This window comes from Pipistrellus kuhlii, unplaced genomic scaffold (assembly GCF_014108245.1).
Source record: "Pipistrellus kuhlii isolate mPipKuh1 unplaced genomic scaffold, mPipKuh1.p scaffold_m20_p_1, whole genome shotgun sequence".
NCBI lineage: Eukaryota > Metazoa > Chordata > Mammalia > Chiroptera > Vespertilionidae > Pipistrellus > Pipistrellus kuhlii.
In genome coordinates, this window is record NW_023425404.1 from 31483750 (window position 1) to 31504058 (window position 20309).

The 20309-nt window shown below is 53.4% G+C and overlaps 1 protein-coding gene across 11 annotated transcripts in view; it reads right to left on the minus strand.

Annotated features, from left to right (window-relative positions):
- Window positions 1–8568: 8568 nt before the first annotated feature.
- Window positions 8569–20309, minus strand: part of MAP2K5 (mitogen-activated protein kinase kinase 5) — a 242176-nt gene continuing 230435 nt past the window's right edge. For all 11 annotated transcript variants that reach the window (XM_036437910.2, XM_036437900.2, XM_045581233.1 and 8 more), the window contains one exon: window positions 8569–9053. Coding sequence is in view for 7 of the 11 variants with exons in the window: in XM_036437869.2 (XP_036293762.1) it covers window positions 8949–9053 (105 nt within the window). In the remaining 4 variants the exon portion in view is untranslated. The remainder of the gene's footprint in view (window positions 9054–20309) is intronic.

The window sequence follows — 20309 nt, forward strand, 5'->3', positions numbered from 1 at the left end:
CCCGTTTATTCCTTTAAGGAACTGCCAGACTGTTTTCCAAAGCACTTCCAGCAGTGTCTGAGGGTTCTGATTTTACATTTCTACCAGCAGTGTCTAAGGGTTCTGATTTCTCCACATCCTCAGCACTAATTACCTGTCTATTTTATTATAGCCATCCTACCGGTGTGAAATAGTATCTCATTGTGGTTTTGACATACATTCTCTAATGACTGATGAATTTGAGCATATTTCATGCAATTATTTTCCATTTGTACATCTTCTTTGGAGAAATGTTTATTCAAAGACTTCGCCGACTTTTTCAATTGGGCTATTTATAGTGTTATTATTGAGTTGAAATAATTCCTTATATATTTTAGATACAAGTTCCTTATCAGATAGAGGCTTTGCAAATATCTCCTGTGAGTTGTCTTTTCACTTTTTTTAAACTTTATTTTTGTGGTTCCCATTTGTCCCACCCCAACTTTGCCCATCTCCACCCAGCCCTCTTCCCTCTGGCCATCACCACAGTTTTGATATCAGAAAGGAAGGGAGAGAGAGAAATAGAAATATCAACGATGAGAGAGAAGCCTCAATCAGCTGCCTCCTGCATTCCCTCCTGCATGCTCCCTCTTCCCTCTGGCCATCACCACAGTTTTGTGTCTAGGGCTTATGCATCATCTATGCTCTTTGGGTAGTCCTTTTATCTTCTTTCATTCAGTCCCCCACTCCCCCAACAGCTATGAGTTGTCTTTTCACTTTAAAAAAAAATATATTTTTTATTGATTTCAGAGAGGAACAGAGAGGGAGAGAGATAGAAACATCAATGATGAGAGAGAACCTTTGATTGGTTCTTCCCGCATACTCCCTACTGGGGATCAAGCCCGCAACCTGTGTATGTGTCCTTGACTGGAATTGAACTGGGGACTCTTCAGTCATAGGCTGGGGCATGTTCTCTTAAAACTTGAGAGGCAGCTGTTGCTGAGGAAAATGGTCTGGGTTTGAATCTTAGGGTTACTGCTTACTAGCTGTGTAGCTTTGGGTGAATCACATCACCTCTCCGATCCTCAGCTTCCTTAACTGTACAATGGGCATGCTGGCATCGTAGGACTGTTGGAAGAACTAACCGAAATGAAACATGCCAGGGCCCAGCATGGTGCCTGACACACAGTGGGGGCTCAAGTTCCTTCACTGGTATTAGTGGAAACAGGAAAGAACCCTCCTCCCAGCACCACTGCTGCCACTGCAGCCTTAATCCTGTCCCTCTCTATCCTTTCACCCTGCTTTATTCATTCTTCACAGCAATGCTCCCCACCTCCCCCAAATGACAGTAATTCTTTCTGGGCTGTGTTCCCTGCTGTGCCAGCATGCCCCCAGGTCCTGGTCCACAGGAGGGGCCAAGGAAATATCTGATGAATAAACAGTGTCCCCGGTGCCTGTGATTGGCTCTCAGGGAATTCAGAGAGGCTTAGACCATCCCCACCCCAGCTGGGACCTAGGCCGGGTGAAGCCCTGTAAGGCCCAGCCTCTAGGGCTCTGGTGAGGGGGTGGGGAGGGAGTGGAGCTGAGGTGAGCAGGAGCCTGCCTCTTGAAGAATGGGCATCATTGTGCTGGGTGCGTGGTGTCGGGAGAGAGTGTGTGGGGTGTGCAGGCTGGTCAGTGGGAAGGCAGCTGAGGGTGGGGGCCTGGAGCATGGGCTGTGTAACCTTTGTTCCAAAGGCACCTGCTGGGACAGCCTGGGCTGGGAAGGAGAGGAAACATTGTTGCTGTCGCTGCTATACAGATTACTACGGTATTTTAAACAACACCAATTTATGGTTCTACCATTCTGGAGGCCAAAAGTAGGAAATGGTGTCGCTGGGCTGAAATCTAGGCATTAGCAGGGCTGCATTCCTTCTAGAGGCTCCAGGGAGGATCTGTTTCCTCGCCTTTTCCAGCTCCGGGCGGGCGCAGTCTGCATTCCTTGGCTCTTGGCTCCTTCCTCCACCTTCAAAGGCAGCGGTGAAGCATCTGCAAATCTCTCTACTTTGTCTTTCCTCTTCCACTTCCAAGGACCCTGCTGGTTACTGGGCCCACGTGGACAGCTCAGGAGACTCTTATTTTAAGGTCAGCTGATTAGCAGCCTCAATTCCCCTTTGCCATGTAACATAATATATTCTTCGTTTCCATAATATATTCGTCATTTCCAGGTATTAGGATGTGGACGTGTGTGTGTGTGTGTGTGTGTGTGTGTGTGTGTGTGTGTGTGGCGGGGGCAGCCACATTTTACCTACTAAGGACGTTTCTAACAAAAAAGGCCCTCGGAACCCGAGCATGTATCGATATGTCGACTAACAGTTGACAGTGAGAGTATGAACTGGGATGGAGGGGGGCACTTCTGTCCCCTTCCTCCGTTCCGAGTCACTGCCTGGAATCCAGAGCTTCGCCCGCATTGGATGTGGCCAAGGCTGAGCCTGGAGCTATTGCTCTGAGTTGCACAGACCTCGTGGGGAAGCTGAGGCAGGCCTGGGTGTGGCCGGGGGATCGCACTGGGGGAGGGGGCAGTGTGGCCACCCACAGGCAGTGCCATTAGAGCCCAGCACACACATGCCGGCCCTCATTGGAGGTGACACACCTTCTGTCCTCATCTTTTGTCTTTCTCGGAACCTGAGGGGTGGGAGGCAGAGGAGAAAGTGGGGAGTCACGTGGACTGCAGTGCGTCTGTGTGTCGGTCCGTGTGTAAGTAGGGCAGGGGTGGAGAGGACAGTCTTTGGAGGTGTTTGTGCAGGTAATGAACGACCCATGAGGTGGGCACTGTCATTACCCCATTTTACCAATGAGGAAACTGTGGCCCAGAGAGGTTAGGCATTCTGTCCAAGGCCACACAGCGAGTCAGTGGAGGAGCCAGGACTCAAGGCCCAGGGCTGTGTGAGTCCGAGCGCCTTTGGTACATTTTCCCCTGCCATCCCCATACGATTGCCAACACGGGGACGGGGATGCTGTGGGGTGGAGGAGAGGGGCTCCCTTTGGATGTCAGAAGACGCACATGGGTGCTGCCTCTCCCACTGCCTTGCTGGCTAAGAGCTTTAACATCTTTTAAAAACAAATTATTTTTATTATGAAAAATTAATACATATTCATTGTGTTACATTAGAAAAATGCAAAACAGAAGAGAGGAACGGTGGAGGCCAGGTCACTGCATCCTCTGAAGCCCCGCCCTCTCCCCTCCATTTACTTACCTGCTTTCTCAGGAGCATCTCCCGGTGCCAGGCGCTGCCTTTCGGGCTCTCACTGACAGACAGGCAGACAGCTGGTGCAAGAAAACGGAACTGGACAATACAGTGAGGGGGGCAGTGATGGGGAGCCCTGGGGCCCACAGGTGGGCCAGGTGGGGTGTTGGGAAGACCTCCTGAAGGAAGTGCATTTCAACTGAGCCTTGGCGATCAGCTGAGGCAGGAGACGAGGGGGGCAGGGAAAGGCGTCCCAGGCTGAGGCACTAGCTCATGCAATGGCTCAGAGGCAGAGAGGGGCTCGCGCAGGGAGCAGAGCATCGCCCTCGGGATGGGGACATGGGCTTGGGGACAGAGGTGGGGGAACCACGCACTCGCCTTGCATGGGGCTGGGAGGACCGCATGAGGCAGGTGTGAAGACAGCCTGCCCGCCCAGGTGTACATGGCAACACAGTAGAACTTCTTTTCTTCCTCAGAACGAAGGTGATCTGGACACGGGAACTCTGCACCCCCTCTACTGCTTTCCCGTCCTGCTGCCCCCATTGCTCTCTATTACCCCCAAGACCCCCTCCAAAGTGTGTGTGGGGGGATAAAACTAAATTCTTAGGAAGGACCTGCAGCAACAGCCTGACTCCCCCTCAACAGGGTGCTGTTAACAAAGTCTGCGGGCGGGAGACTTTTTATCCCTTGCAAGTTAACGCGAACTGTTAGGGCGATAAATAAATGACAGAGCTGCCGACAGACTGTGGGCTCAGAGGAGGGAGATTTGTCTCACTTTAGAAGAAGGACCTGGAGGGCTCAGCCCCATCGACTCGCTCACCGCGCTCTTGTCTGCCAGGGAGGTGGTGACACCGAAGCAATTAAGACAAACTTTGGTCTATAAGTTCGCGCCTGCAATCTCCCGGCCTCAAAACAAGACAAATGACACCGCCAAGGGAGGAAGGGAAGTCTTTTCCAGACTCTGTCCAAAGTCACAGTGAATATTTGTAGTTGTTCAGCAGAAAATTTGTCATTAAGAGGCCTGGCTCTGTTGCTCTCCCAACCCCCAACCCCCAACCCGGAACCACATCATCCATCTCGGTGGCCTGGGCCAGGCCACCTGCAGCTGCCTGGTTAGAGCGCTCAGCTCACCTTTCAGGCCTGACCACCCACCTGGGCTGTAACCACACCTGCCCTCCCAATGTATTTTATTGATTTTTTACAGAGAGGAAGGGAGAGGGATAGAGAGTTAGAAACATCAATGAGAGAGAATCATGGATCAGCTGTCTCTTGCACACCCCCTAGCAGGCGTCTTCAAACTGCGGCCCGCGGGCCACATGCGGCCCACAGAGGAGTCTGATCCGGCCCGCCAGGTTTTTTGGGCAGTGAGCGCAGCCGAGGTGTTACAGTAGGAATTTGTAGTTCATATAGTCCGGCCCTCCAGCTCTCTGAGGGACCGTGATCTGGCCCCCATTTTAAAAAGTTTGAGGATGCTTGCAAGGGGATGTGCCCGCAACCAAGGTACATGCCCTTGACCGGAATCGAACCTGGGACCTTTCAGTCCGCAGACCGACGCTCTACCACTGAGCCAAACCGGTTTGGGCTCCCATTGCCTTTTTAGAGGATCTCACAAGCCCTGGGATTCTGAACCAGTATTTCCCAGATGGGAAAACCAAGGGATGGAACCAGGAAGGGACAGGGGGCCGAGCGCTGAGGGCCTCTGTGCCCCCAAATCAGGGTGGCAACTGCTTCCCAATGTGACCCGGGGCCTGTAAGGACCCTCTTGTCCCGGAAATGCTCCCCTCGGGCTCCCGTGGGCCCCCAGGAGGCACATGGGTCACTGAGGGCGGGAGCGAGAAAGAGCAGGATGGTGACAAGCCCTGGGACTGGGAGCTGCTCCCAAGCGCCTCCCCTTCCATCCTGCCAGCCTTGCGGCACCTTGGCGCACCATCCACGTGCCCGCCCGGGCCAGGTCCTGGGGAGAGATGAGAGGGACTTACTCTGTCCTGGAGGGGCGCAGTCTGTACCCAGGGGAGGAAGTAAGGAGCCCCCAAGCGGAGATGCCGTTGGAGGGGGGCCTGAAGGGAGAAGGGACTTGAGTCCATGGAGAGAGGACGGGTGGGTGCCTGTGGGCGGAGGGAAGAATTCACTCCTGCCTCTCTGTGTGCCAGGATCAGCCCACCTTCCATCTCTGAAGGCAAGGCCAGCAGGGCCTCAGGGCTGCCAGGGAGCCTGGAGGGGTCACACCGGCCAGTGGGCCCTGCCTTCCAGCCAGAGGGGTCTTTGCAGAACTGCTCGGGAGTCACGCCGTTCCACATCTTCCAGAGACTGCAAACGAGGAGATGTAGACTTCGGGGGCTCCAGGGACCCTAGTTGTGAGCAAACCGTGTGTGCATGTTGAGTGCATGTCAAGGCTCTGTCTCTTTTGCGGGATGCTCATGGGGGCCGCGCCTGAGGGGCGAGAACTCCTGCCGTAGAACCTCAGGGCTGGGCGGGCTCACGCTCAGGGAGGGGTGCCCTGCGCTTACTGCTGAGGAAGCCAGGCTCGGGTGCAGACATGCTTTGCCGGCTGTCAGCCTGGAGGCTGGTCTCTGCCCAGGACTTCGAGGTGCCCTCCACCGAGTGCCTCACATTTGAGGGTGCCGTCTGGGTGTCCGGAGGAAGCAGCTTCCTGGGCCCCATTCCCAAAGGTGTGTCTGCGCAGCAGTCTGTGTGCACATTAAGCTAGAGCAGTGTTTCCCAAAGTGTGGTACGCGTACCCCCAGGGGTACGGGAAGAGTTGGGTGGGGGTACGCGTTGCACCGGAGTTTGGTGGGGATATGCACTGCACCGTGCTTAGCTGCGCCTAATTCTGCGTTCTCATGAGTACGAGACGTACTCAGCGTTACGAAAATTATAGAAGGGGTGCACATATGTCAAAAGTTTGGGAAACACTGAGCTAGAGGATGGGGCTCGGGTGTGTGCTCACACACATAGTGCTTGGGGAGCTGACTCTGGGGCCCTGATTAAGGGTGGGGTTCTGAGTTCCAAAAAGTGCTTTGCTACTTGCTAACAAGTCTCTAGGCCCCTCTGTGCTTCAGTCTCTGCATCTGTAAAATGGGCAGAATAATACCACCTACCCCAGAGGATGGCTGTGGAGGTGAAACAGCACAGTGCTGGCATGGACCTGCTCATTTCCTCCACCTCCCTGGCGTGGGCTTTGGGGATGACAGGCTTGCTGGGTCCATCTTCTTCTCAAAGCAAGAACAAGAGTGACGTCTGGGTGGTGGCCGGTTCATATTCTGGGGTGGTCAGGCCCCTCTGGGGAGCCCCTGAACATTCCCACTCACTGAGCACATCTTCTTTGGAAAGCTCTCCCTGTCCTGGGCACAGACCCGGGGCCTCACCCAGTTCTGTGACTTCCCAGCTCCCCCCACAGCAGGTGCCCAGTAAGGAGATGAATTCGAGTCCAGGCCCAGAGGCAGCTGGAGGCCTGTCCCACCCTGAAAAGCATTACTAAAGTGACAAGCCCACCCCTACCTGAGAAAACAGCGATGTCTCATGTGGGTGGCCCCTTCAAGGGCACGGACTGAGCCTGGCTGGCAACCAGAGCCTGCCGCTGTGGCCACTCAGCCAACAAATGTTTACAGGGCACCTGCTTGGCCCGGCTCTCTGTTCCTGGCACTGGGGACACCGTGTGAAGAGAACACCCGGATCTCTGCCCTTGTGGAGTGCTCATGGTGGGTGGGGACGAGAGGAAACAGAAGAGAACATTGTGAAGTCAGTGTTTTGTCACGTGGTAACAAGTGCAATGGAGGACACGGTGCCAGCCAGGGGGGCATGAGTCCCAGGAAATAGGTTGCTCTTTTAAGGAGAGTGGCAGGTCAGGGCTCTCTGAGGAGCCCTGGGGACAGCCATCTGAAGGGTGCAGCGAGCAGGTGGACACATGGGGAAGAGTTCCCACTCCGAGCACAAGGGTCTATCGTAGTTGGCATAATCCAGCTGCAGTAACATACCAACACAATGGTTCTGGCCTCGCTCACGGACAGCCCAATGCAGGAGTTCCTTGGGTGGCCCTTCCTCCAAGTGGTGGTTCAAGGACTCAGGCTCTTCCATTTGTGGCTCAGCCTTTCCCACCTCCTGTGGCAGGCCTGCCTTCAGCAGGAGGATGGAGGAAGGGTGGTGAGAAGGCACATCTGCAGAAAGCTTCCTGACCAGGAAGCAACATGCGCCTGCTCATTCTGCCGACAAGCCCTAGTCCCAGGGCTCCTGCTCAGCGCATGGGGACTGGGAGGTGCTGTCCTGGCCGGGTCGTGCAGGGCCGGGCAGTGGCTTCCTGTTATAACCTTCCCTGCCGCGGGAGCATGGCCCTTCATGCTGGCTGGCTCTCTTCTGGGGCCTGCCGGCGTGTCTGGATGCTCCAGGACCCACAGGCGGCCAGGTGGCTGCGGTGGGAACAGGTGTGGGAGGGTTGGAGGGTGATAGGAGTTGAGGTCAGAGATAATGGGGCAGATGTGCAGGGTCACACGGGCCATTCTTGGGCCTTTGGCTTGTCCTCTCTGTGAACTAGGAGCCCTTGGGGGTCCAGAGACATGACCTGGCTCGGTTTAACCCGCTCCCTCCAGCAGCACGTTGAGCACAGGCTGCAGGGGCAGGTGGGAGCAGGGTCTGGGGGAGGCTGCTGCCCTGTGGCCCGAGCATGGGGCCTCGGATGAGAACAGCGAGTGGTGGAAGTGATACATTTTGAAGATGAAGACAACAGGACTCCCAGGTGGGCTAGACGTGGGTGTGAAGGAGAAAGGAGCCACGGCCGAGTCCCGGGATGCAGCTCGCTCGGGCCCTGGGCGGACGATGAGAAATGGAGGTGCTTGGATGTGTGTGGCGTCAGTCGTTTCTCAGTGGGTTGGGATGCCACTCAGACCTCCAAGCCTCTCTGAGCCTCAGGTCCTCGTCTGTAACAAGGGGGTAAGCACCCTTACTTGGCAGGTGGTTGAGAAGGTTACCTGAGAAGATATGAGGTTCACAGGGGTGGGGTCAAGGGCGAGGGGGACAGCTTGCTGAGGAGGAGCCAGTGGTGGGAAATGGGGAGCTCCTGCCCCTCTCTTCTCCTCCCCTCCCAGGTTACGTCACTGTGTTAGAGCCTCTGGTGCTGCTGGGACAGCCCAGCCTCCGCATGTGGGACAAACCGCAGTCCACAGGAGCTAGGATCCTGTCTTCACTGCTGCCTCAGCTACCCCCTGCCAAGGGACTTGGCCCCAGGACCTCCGTGTCTCAGTTTTAGGTCAGTGGGCAGGGCTGTGGGCCTCTTTCCAGAATGTCGGGGAGCATGGGGTGTGTGCAGGTGCCTGGACCAGGCAGCTCCAGGACCAGGAGACTGTTGGGGCCACATGCCCTGCCCCCACCTTGAGTGGGTAACAGACAACCTAGTAACATCCCTCATGGGGCGGCAGGAACACTTTTATTCCCATCAGTGATGCTGATGGCGCTTGTCACTTTACAAAGAAGAACGTTAGGGAAAAGGAAGAGGGGCGGGTGCAGGAGCCTCCATGGGCAATGCCCCCGCTCTCTCCCCTTCCCTCTGTCAGTGCCTCCGGACCGGAGGGCGAGGGCTTCATCCTGGCCAGGTGGCCAGATGTGGCACAATGGCGGCTCCCAGGCAGAGCTTCGCGGGCAGAGCGGAGGTGAGGGCGGGCAGCCCAGGCCCAGCAAAGCTCTTCTGCCGCACACGGCGGAGGACAGGGTGCGGTGTGACAGGCGGGGCTCCCCTCGGTGACCAGGCCTGGGCTTCCGGCGCCCTCCGAGGCCTCAGGGGGCCCCCTGCTGGCTCCGCCTCTCCTCCAGCGCCCGGCACACCCACATGGACACCACCGCCGCGTTGCCGTCGTTGAACTGCACGATGAACGGGTGGCCCTGTGGAGAAGAGGAGAGGCTGCGGCAGGCGGTCCCCAGGCTTGTACTTCACGTGCCAAGGCCTGTTCTCAGCCTGGGTCTTACTTTCCTCCCAATAGCCTGTGAGGTGTGGCGGGCAGCGAGCAACCCATTTCTCAGCTGGAGGACTGAGGCCCAGAGCGCAGCGAAGTGCGCGCCCGGAGCACTGGAGCCCTCAGACTCTGCCTGGTGCTAGCCACCTGCCCCTGAAGTGCCACCCAGCCTGAAGGCTCCCCCAGGCTGAGGCCTGTCTGGACCCCACACTGCCCCTTCCTTGGCCCAGCATCACTCCAACAGCTGGCCGCTCCAAGCTGCCAGTGCCCATCCCAGCCACTGCCCGGTGACCACAGAACCACTGGCCAGAGGCTGCGGGAATCCCTCCAGGTTCCTTCATGGTCGAAACCTCTATGAAGAGGCCACAATCTACAGCGGGGGCAGGTGTGTCAGAGGGAGGGGCTGTGCTGTGTGCAGAGGTGTGGTTCCTGGTGGGAAGCTGGGGCTGGGCTTTGGCGGGGCCTCTCTCAGGCCCTCACCGGCTTCGCCATAGGCAAGCGGGGCTATATTTAGCCAGTGCCCTCCTTGCTGCCCTGAAAAATCAAGGTTAACACTCACAATCTTAGGGTCTCCTGGGAGTTCCTAGGGAAGGCCGGAAAACAGCAGGGGCCACGGGTCAAGGGTGAAAGGAAATCAGAAAAACCTTCTCTTCCCTCCTCCTCACCTGTGGCTTCTCTGCTAAAGAACACACACCTGGCAGCTCCCGCACCAAAGCAGCGGCCGGTCCCAGGAAGCCCCAGGGGTGAGCGGAGAGAAGGGGCTCCCTGTGCCTTTCACTGCCCAGCTCCTTCCCCCTTCCCAGCCCCAGCTCCAGCTGCCTTGCTCCCTCTGCTTTCCGGGCAGGCCCCTTCCTGCCCCTGAGCTGGGCTCTCAGCTCGGCTTTCCCAATCCAGCCAGCCTTGACCTGCAGGCCTGGGGGCTGGCCGGCCGCTGGCCACATGCTTGGAGCTCAGAGCTGCTTTCAAATGAGCCCATCGGGTGGCTGTGAGGAAGGTGGGCCCAGACACCAGGCCAGGGCAGGGGAAGGAGATGTCTGGGGACAGGAAGGAAGCAAGCCCAGGCTTTTTCACCTTGGGCCGACACTGTGTCCCTTCACCCAGCTTTCCCAAGTCAGGCAAGAAAAACCACCCCCCAAGAACCCTGCACTGCTTCATCTAGCTCAGAGGCCGAGGGCCCTGTCAGAGGTGCCGGGGGAGGAAATCAGCTTAGAGTAGGGGTGTCGAACTCAATCAGAGAAGGGGCCAAAATCTAAAATCCAGCCTAAATCGCGGGCCGAATGGTTTACTGAACAGTCATAAACTGTCATTGTGATGGAAACGCAGCGGAGTGCAGTGATGACAGCGCGGTGCGGGCCACATTGCAAGGCCTGGCGGGACGGATTTGGCCCGCGGGCCTTGTGTTTGACACATGTGGCTTAGAGGGTGCTGGGGGCTCACCGAGGGAAATTGTCCTGTGACCTGCCCCCGACACTCTGTGTGGGACTTGCAGGACCACAAGGGAGCAGGTGCCGGTTCTGCTGCTGCTGGGGAAGGGGAGGTGGGACCAGGTGGGTGGGCGTCCTCGGGCAGTGGGTGGGGAGCTGAGACACAAGAGGCCCGCTGGGACTCTATCTTGGCTCCCACAGGTCCTCCCTGTATATGCGCCCGGCCTACACCTGCCCCCTTAAGAGGCTGCTTTGAAAGGGAATTCTTCCCGCACTCACTCCTTCTCAGGAGGCTCAGGAGAGGCGACCTGTGCCCTTGTGAAGAACAAAGGGAGAAGCTGTGCTCCAGAGCCCACGGCCCCTCCCGCCGAGCCCGGGTACCAGTGTCACTTTCCCAGAATGCCCGGTGACTTTGGGGCCCATATGCTCCATCTCTGTTATCATCTGCTCGGGAACAAGCAGAGCGGAACTGCAGGAGGGAGAGGGGAGCATTCCTCCGGTTGGGAAGGCTGATGGCCGCACTGCAGGGAAGCATTCTGCCCAAGTGCCCTGGGAGGGGAGGGGGGAGAGAGTGGGCATCCAGGGCGCTGGTGGAGACTCTCCCCTCCCTGCCCTCCTTGGCTAGGAGGCCTCCATCCCCTGCGCACCCCTCGGGCTTTACCTCACCCTTCAAGGGAGTGACCTGGACAAGCGGTTGTGTCCTCAGCTACTGCTGACTGGTTTGGGAAGGATGAGAGGGAACCACAGAGGGAGACAGAGACACATACAGACATTGGGGGGGGGGGGGCTGCAGCCGCTCCAGGCACCCAGAGAATTTGGGAGCTGTTGGCAGCGTGGATCACCACGTGATGGAACATACGAGAAGCCGGTGTGCTGGGAACAGGAGAAGAGACAGCTGCTTGAGGGAAGCCGAGCAGGGCAGAAGGTGTTGGAGACCCCGGGGTGGGATACCGGCCTGCCAGCATCTCTGCCTGCAGGGTCCATGAGCACTTCACAGTCTGGGGGCAGGTACCTCCTCCCATCAGCCTGTGTGAGGAGCAGGGAAAGCACACCACCACCCACTGCGCAGAAGAGGAGACAGCGTGGGAGCTGAAGGGCCTGGGTAAGCGCTGGGCTGAACAGAGTTCCGGTTTCTACTCTGGGGCATCCTCAAGGCTGGGCTGCATCCCCGTGACCTGCCAGGTGTGCTCCCTCTTCCTGACACGCCTCTAGCTCCTACATGTGATGCGAGGATTCCTCATGGATTGAAGGAAAACAAAACCTGGTGGACAATTCTGTGGAAAGCAGGCCACCTGGAGGTGCCTGAGTTCCCAGGTGCCTCCAGGCCCGAGCAGAGGCCGGCCAGCCGGCTGTGTTAGGGGGTCCCTCAAGGCCAGGTGCCTGGAAGTGGATGGAAGTGGCACTAACACCTGTACTGAGAGCAGCACCATGGACAGAGTGCTGTGGCCAGGGGTTTGCCAAGAGCTTTCTCCTGATTTTCCCACCGAACCCCACATTCTGGGGGTGCACACAGTCCTGCATCTCGGTCGGTGAGGTGAGGAAACATACATCACAGGGGCCCATCCGAGGTCACTGAAGCAAACGGCTGGGTGGATTCACACCGTGTCTCCTGACTCCAAAAGCCATGGGCTGGACCATGTGCTCACCTGCGCCTGCAGCCTCACAGGCCCTCCCTGGTGTCCCGAAGGCCCCGCGGCAGTTGTGGGGAACATGCTTCCTCCCAGGCAGAGGAACTGAGGTGCGGACAAGCTCTCTCAGCCCCATCATGCTGCAAGCAACAGTGGGAGCGTGGCATGGTCACCTCCCTGGAGCCAGCATGCCCATATGCTGCTTGCCAAGAGCACGCCCCACCCCAGGTGACCGCCTGAACACATAGGCCTCTGTCTTCCACACGGAGAGCGCCCTGCGGAGGCTGGCAGGGCGCGTGCCAGGCCAGCGCTGCTGAATGATCTCACTGCCCTCATCTCCAGCCGGTGGGAGCCACTCTCATTTCCTTGATTCTCTCAGGGCCAATTGCAACAGTTAAGTCGGTGCGGGTTGAATTATTATGGTCCACAGACTTCGCCACAGAAGATGGAGACATAATGAAGGGAAAGAGATGGGACTGTAAGGGCAGGATGGATCCAAAAGTGGGACACCAAAGACAGCTGGTGTCACCTGGTGCTGACGCCTCCACCAAAGGGGCTGAGGAGCAAATTGTGCTGACGCAGAGGAGGGTGCTGGCCAACGCCCAGCAACTCGGGAACCGGAGCTGCCGTTTTCAGTATTCCACCAGCGTCTGCCTCTCTTCTTTTGTCATAATGTCCCTAATTTCTACCCACTCGTTTCATCGTGCTGACTGACAGCAGGGCACTCCCGAGCCCCTCCCACGTGGCAGCTCTACCTGTCCACTGAAGGAGGCAGGGATGGGATGGGAGGGTGGATGTGCCCATGTGCAGGCAGGAATGGGGCTCCAAGCCTGAGGTGGTGGGTGAGTGCTGCCCGAGGCTCAGGTGTCTGGACTCCTGGTCCCGTGCTCACTCACTGACACCTCACTCTCTGCTCTCAGTTGGTTTCTGAGTTTCATCCCAAACAGGCATTTACCTATTTGGGGTCTCCACACTTTTCTTCTCTCATATAACTTCCTAAAGAATACTATGCGTCTGAGTCAATGACAAACTGGCCAGTGTGGCTGCAAGGCCCTCAGTTAGCGGTCCGATGGCATGACGAGTTATCCGTATATTCTGTATCTATCACGAGCTCTGTGCGCCTCTGGCTGCCCTACATCGGCACCTGACCTTGAGCCCTCAGCTTATGGGCAAAATAAACTGAGGTGCCGTGAAACATGACGCGGGGTGAGGTTCCCGAGGTGGAAAGTCAGGGTCTGCATCCAGGACGTCAGCTACTGTGCCCTCTCAGGTCAGGACAGTGAGAGTTAAAGTTCTACTGAAAAAAATCACACAGTATCTTGTACGTTATAGGTGCTCACTAAGTACTGTTAAACTAATAAACTGGAGTTAGGGTGGCAAAAAGTCATACCCTGGCCCTCCCAGCTCAAATTCATATGGGCCAGTCACTTCTAATCAAAGAACTAATTCAATACTCAGCAACTCTATGAAGTATTAAAATTATCCCCATTTTACAGATGCACAAAGTACAGCACAGAAGGATTACGGAACTTGGCCAGGGCCACAGAGCTTTGCTGTGCCCAAGCTCTCAGTCACTTCACTGTCCTTTCTGCTCAGTGCCGGGGCCAGAGGAGGTGGCCCACCCTGCAGAGCCCACCTCGGTGTCCGAGCTGGCGGTCTGCCTCAGAACCCAAGCCCCTGCTTCTCCATTCTTAGTCTGGATTCCACAGAAGCATGAAAACAGAGGCCCAGGGTTTGAAAGACATTTTCTAGTTACAGAGACCAGACCCCTGGAGGGAGGAGCAGAAAGAACAATTAAGCAAGATGCCCAGCAGATTACACCTTCACCGAAGATCTACCTCTACAGAGCCTTTCTTCCTGCCGCCTCCCAACAGACGCACCCCTCCCAGAGGAACTGGGCAAACACTCATTGGCCTCCCTAGAGTAGAGCATGCACTGACTCTGCTGCATGTCATCATCGTTCGAGCCCATCTCATCCTAACACTGCACTGGAAGGCCCTGGAGGGAAATCGCATAGCCAGCACCCAGAAGAGTTGGACTGACTGGTGAGTGACAGCATTTCCCCAGCAGCCTGATGCTGGGCTGAGAAGCATTGCGGGTGGGGTGGGCAGTCCTACGGAGAAAGTGCTACAAGCGGAGGCTGCTCTAAACTCTGGGGTCCTCTCTGGACCACAGGCCTCTGCTTCTTCAGGGTGAGCCCCAGGCCACCAGGCACCTGCTCTCCAACCGAGGACTGTGCATGGGAGAAGGCCAAGCGCACACAAGCCTGTTTGAAGAAGTCAGACCTGGCCCAGGGGCACCTCAGCCAAATCCAAAACAAGTAAGGAGTCCCACAAGTTGCTTCGGTGAACGGGGAGGGGCGGTGCCTATAAGAGGTGAGCCGAGAACCTGGAGGGGCCATGTCCACGTGTTGCCATCACTCCACGTTTCCTAGCTAGCCCTGCGAGCCTTGTTTGAAAGCTCTCTGCACGTCCGTTAGGACCCCAGGCCTAGGGGCCAGGGTAACACTCAGTCCCTTCTCAGCAGTGAGAGGAAGGATTCTAGACGGGACCTCGGAGCCCATGGAGTCAGGGGTTCTGAGCTTCTCTGAATGTCTGATTCAAATTGTTAAGAAACATTTTTAACTGTATTTGTGCAAATCTAATTAAAAAAATAACATACACACTCATCTATGTTTGACTCAGAATGTTGAAATCTCATGGATGACTTTAGAAGAAATATTCAGGATACTCATACATTCATGCAGAACCCCCACTTTTTATCTGGTATATTAATCCCGAGGCTCTGCATTACCGTATTTTCCTGCGTATGAGACGACCCCCTAATTTTACAGTTAAAACATAGGTTTAGGCCTATATTCGCTGCCTAAGACTACCCCCCACTTCAAAGAAAAGACTTACTTTGCTGTCAAGGTCTGCAGGTAATTTTTGTGCGATTTTGGTCTTTTGCCCCCAATTTTCGGTTGACTTTTTTTTCCATTTCAAAAGTCGTCTTATACGCCTGAACCGGTAATTTTACGTAATATAAATCCTTCATGGTAAAGGTTCACAGCTACCTATCTAATGCCTATTTTCCCGGGAGGTAACTTCAGATTAGAGAAGTTAAATGACTTAGGGAAAGAGGCACAGATGTCCAATGTCTGCTAAACGGCTGACAAGTGGCGGGGCAGCGGGCAGCCTTTACAATGTGCGTTACATGAGCAAACAAGCCATCCTCCCAGGGGCAGCTCTCCCTTCCAGGCTGGCCACCCGGGGAGTCAGGGAAGGAGGTGGCGGGGCAGGGGAAGGTCAGGCATCTCAATGAAAGTCCTCTCTGCCCTCTGGGGCGTGGTGCCAGGGCAGCAAACCTGCTCGCCATCCCCGGGGTTGGGAGGCTTGGGAAGAGCCACGCTGCCTCACCTATAGAAGACTCCTTCCCTGGCTTCATCGTGGTGCATGGAAGGACCTCTGTTACCGCACTCCGGGGCCCTGCGCCCAGGGAGAGGATGGAAGGACTGAACAGGCCGAAGGGGTGGGGTGGGGGGGGTGCAGGGTTCTGGCCTGCCCTCTAGGGAGGCTCTGACCCCACGGGGCCTGCAGTGGTCACCTCAGACAGGGACTCAGTGGTAAATGCCCGGTAAGACCATTCGGGCCACACAGGTGAGCGCATCGTTCAATCCAGATCTTTATAGAAGCGAAGCTGATACTTCCATTCTGTCATTTTCTGAGCCCCGTATCTCAGCAGGTTTTGAACGCGGAGAGGCCTCCTTGCCCCACCAAATACCACTGTTCTCTCTTCTTCTCGGGTGGGTCATGGGGACGACTGAGGTGCCACAGACACGCTGGGCAGTGAGAGGGTGGTTATTATTTCTCCACCTGGAACAGATTCGGGATGGGAAAGGAGGTGTGGGCTGGAGTCTTGTCTCCCTAGCCTGGCTGAACTGGGCAAGGCATGTGTTCTGAGACTGCTTTCTGAGCTTCTGATTTCTAAAGCTCTTCTGTGGCTGGAATTGTGTGTGTGTGTGTGTGTGTGTGTGTGTGTGTCCCTTCCAGCCCTTCATTTTCTCTTAAGACCTCAGAAATGGTTTGCAGCTGTGACATGCCATTTCCATCAACCTTCTTGAGTTTATTCTTCACAAGTGCTACAGAAATAGATGTTTCTCCCCAAATATTCAATTATTAGCAGCAAACTGCTTACCTCTAGCCATGCCAGACTGCACAGAGCCATCTAACAGGGTCAGGGAGCTCTCTACCTTTCATCTGAGCAGATCTATGTGTTTCTACACAGAGTAATTGTTCAGAAAACGGTCCATCGAGAGAACACGATGTTTCCTGAGGTCTCTGTGAGTCATTCCAGGGCCAGTGCAGCCACAGGACCAGAGTGGTGTGGTGTGGGGAGGGGGCATGGATGACTCCAGTGGGCATGGTGAGGGGGCAGACATGCAGGTGCCAGCATTTTTGAGCTGATGTCAGAGGGAGGTGAGCTATGTGAGTGGCAGGATGGTGCCTCTGGGCCATTTAAGGGGAGCTATGGGGGCTGCCCTGTCAGGGAACTTATCTAGGACTGGGGAGAGAGTGGGGAGGCTGCCAGCTACCCCAAGCATCTCGAGCTGGGCAGATGTCCAGAGGAGTCAGGATCGGAGGCGCCAAAGGGAGAGAGGGGGCCCTGTTCCCACAGAGCTGAGGACTCCCTGAGAGGCTGGGTCTACAGCTGCCCAAGCAGTGATTCTGTAGCCAGTTACAGGTGCCCAGATGCTTAAGGTTTGTCTCTGGGGTGATGACAGTGTGGCTACAGATGCAACACTCAGAAGGATGGATTCTCTCCTGCCCTCTAGAGATTTGATGTTTGAGCTCTGAGACCTTGGCTGTGTGCATGTGTATATGCTCACGTGTGTGTGTATAGTTGGCCATGTGAGTGTACAGAAAGGTGGGAAAGAGACAATGAGATCCAGCAAAATTTCTGGCACACAGTGGAAGCTCAGTAAGTTTGTTGGAAAAAAAAAAAAAAGAAAAAAAGAAAAGAAAAAAGAATGGAATGGTTCTGACAAAGTGTGAATGAAGAGATGATGAGAGATGAAGAGATGAAGACAGCCTAATAGTTTTCCCTTTACAAGCCCTCACCACGAGATATAAAATAGAAGATTTTTTTTTTTTAAAAAGAAAAGAAGTCTGCAAGTGCTAAAAATAAGGAGGGGACTGAGAGCCAGAATTATAAATGTATGAGTGTAGGTCTTGTGGCTCTAAGCCTAAGGGGAATTATTGGTTCCAGGAACATAGGACCCAGACGGTATGAAGAACAGAATAAGGTCCCCCTGGGGAGATGACCCAGAGACCCTGACAAAGCCGCGACTACAAAGGGGTGAGCTAGGAAAAGTCTGCCCATCAGCAAAGGGGATGATAAGGTGGCTCTGAGGGGAGTCGCCCAAGAAATACAAAAAACGAGGCTGAGCCCTGTGCACTTCTATGGTCTAAGATTCCCACTCAGGCTGACAAACTAATATAACACTGATCTCGATCTAGTGATACTCCAAAGTGTCTCTCAACACAAAAAACCATTCTGGGGCCATACTTCTGAAATTCAAAAATTTCCACAGTAATAAGCCCCACTCAGTATGAGCTTTCAGTGAAAATTCCAAAACACGTGAAGGAAAAATCCACAATGGACAAGGGTCAGCAGACACAACACACAAGAAGGTTCGAATTCTCAGAATGAGATAACAGAAAAATAATAGAAAAGAAAAAGCACATTTGAAAAGATTTAAGACATAAAAGGAGAAATTGAAACACTAAGAACAAGATATTTAGAAAAAGAGAACAGAGATTTGAAAATAATCAAGTGCAACATAGAAGCAAAACAGATAGTCACCATAAAAACCCCAAAACTCTTTGTGGCTGAGCCAGACATCAGATTAAATAGAGTTAAGGATAGAGTTAGTAAACTAGAAGAAAAGTCTGAGAAAGTTACCCAAACCACAGAAGAGAGAGAGAGAGAGAGAGAGAGAGAGAGAGAGAGAGAGAGAGAGAGAGAGAGAGAGAGAGAGAGAGAGAAATATCTACGTGAGAGACACATTGATTGGCTGATTGGCTGCCACCTGCACGCACCCCTACTGGGGATGGGGAACCTGCAACTGAGGTACATGCCCTTGTCTTGGTCTCCCATCCAAGTACTAACCAGGCCGGACCCTGTTTAGCTTCCGAGATCAGACGAGATCGGGCGCGTTCAGGGTGGTATGGCCGTAGACCATGCCCTTGACTTGGAATTGAACCCATGACGCTTCAGTCTTTGGGCCAACACTCTAACCACTAAGCAAAACTGCCCAGGGCTGAATCCTGATTTTTAACAAGGAACACTGTCATCTAGCTCATGTGGTATTTTTGGCCAATGTTATGTGAGCACATATGCTGTGTGCCAATACCTAGAAAAGAAGGAGCAAGCTTTGCCACTTCCCTTTCTCATTTCTGCTAGCTAGAGCTCAAATGCCTAATAGATTAGGCCACACTACCAAACCTGGGAGATGTGGCAGCTCTACCTAATACATAGAAACAAACATGAGGAGGTGGCTAAAATGAGGAGACAAAGAAATATGGCCCAAATGAAACAGAACAAAATTTCAGAAAAAGAACTAAACAAAATGGAGATTTTTTTTTTCCATTTACTAGATGTAGAGTTCAAAACACTGGTTATAAGTATGCTCAAGAAACTGAGTGAGGGCCTCAATAGCATAAGGACAGTTAGAAATGAAGGCTACACTATCTGACGAGATCAGGTGCGTTCAGGGTGGTATGGCCGTAGACAAGGCTACACTATCTGAAATAAATAATAATTTACAGGGAATCAACAGTAGAAGCACCAAAATGCCAAGATACATTTAAAATAAAGGAACACAGGGATGATGAAAACAGAGGTATAGTAAAACACAGAGCAGATAAATTCAGCCAAAAAAAGATAGCATAGGTATATCAGACAAAAATAAAATTTAAAACACAATACGTTAGAAATAAAGAGATTCATCACATAAAGATAATGGAAACACTTTGAAATAAAGATATAGTATTTTGACATAGGTACCTAACATCACCACTTTAAAGCAAACATTGACATTTCAACACAGCTCCCTTCGTAATTAATAAAGCAGGTAGAAAATAGGAAGGGCATAAAATTTGACTAACACAACAAATTTGGTCTACAGCAGTGTTTCCCAAGCTTTTGACATATGTGTACCACTTCTATAATTTTCGCTGAGTAGGTAGCCCTCGTACTCATAAGAAAGTAGAATTAGGCGTAGCTAAGCACGGTGCAGTGCATATCCCCATTAAACTCCAGTGCAACGTGTACCCCCACCAAACACTTCCCGTACCTCTGGGGGTATGCGTACCACACTTTGGGAAACACTAGTGTACAGGATGTAAATAGGACACTGCATTCAACAATTAGAGAATACACATTCCTTTCAAGTGAGAAAAAAAGAAGTTGACCATGCAGTAAGGGAATCTCAACATATCATGAAGATCTGATACTATACGGACTGTGTTCTCTGACCACAGTGCATGAAAAGCAATCACAGGATAACAAAAACCTCTGGGTATCTGCAAATAGGATAATACTTCTAAACAATTCATGGGTCAAAAAGAAATCCTTACTGAAATTGAAGATTACTTAGAACCGACTGACAATAAGACTACATATAAATATTTGTGTGATGCAGCTAAAGAAATACTTAAGAGGCAATTTATAGCTTAATGCAATTAGGGAAAAAGATTGAAAATTTATGAGCGTAAGAATCCAATTCAATAAATTATAAATAGAACAAAAAGTAAGCCCAAAGAAAACATAAGAGAGCAAACAAAGAAATTAAACAATAATATAAAGTAGATTATCAATTCAATAAAATGCTGTTTCTTTAAAGAGATAAGTAAAGTAGATTAATCTCTGACAAAATTGAAAATGCAGAGTGATAGGTCAATAGTAGAGAGACAGAGATAGATGGATAGACGGATGGATGGATGGATGGATAGATAGATAGATGGATAGATGGATGGATGGTGGGGGCAGTGGGAAGGGTGATAATGGTGGTGACTGGAGGTGCCAAAGAACATTGACAATATCACCCTTGGCATGTGAATCACAGGTTTTGAGTCCTGGTATCACACTTTA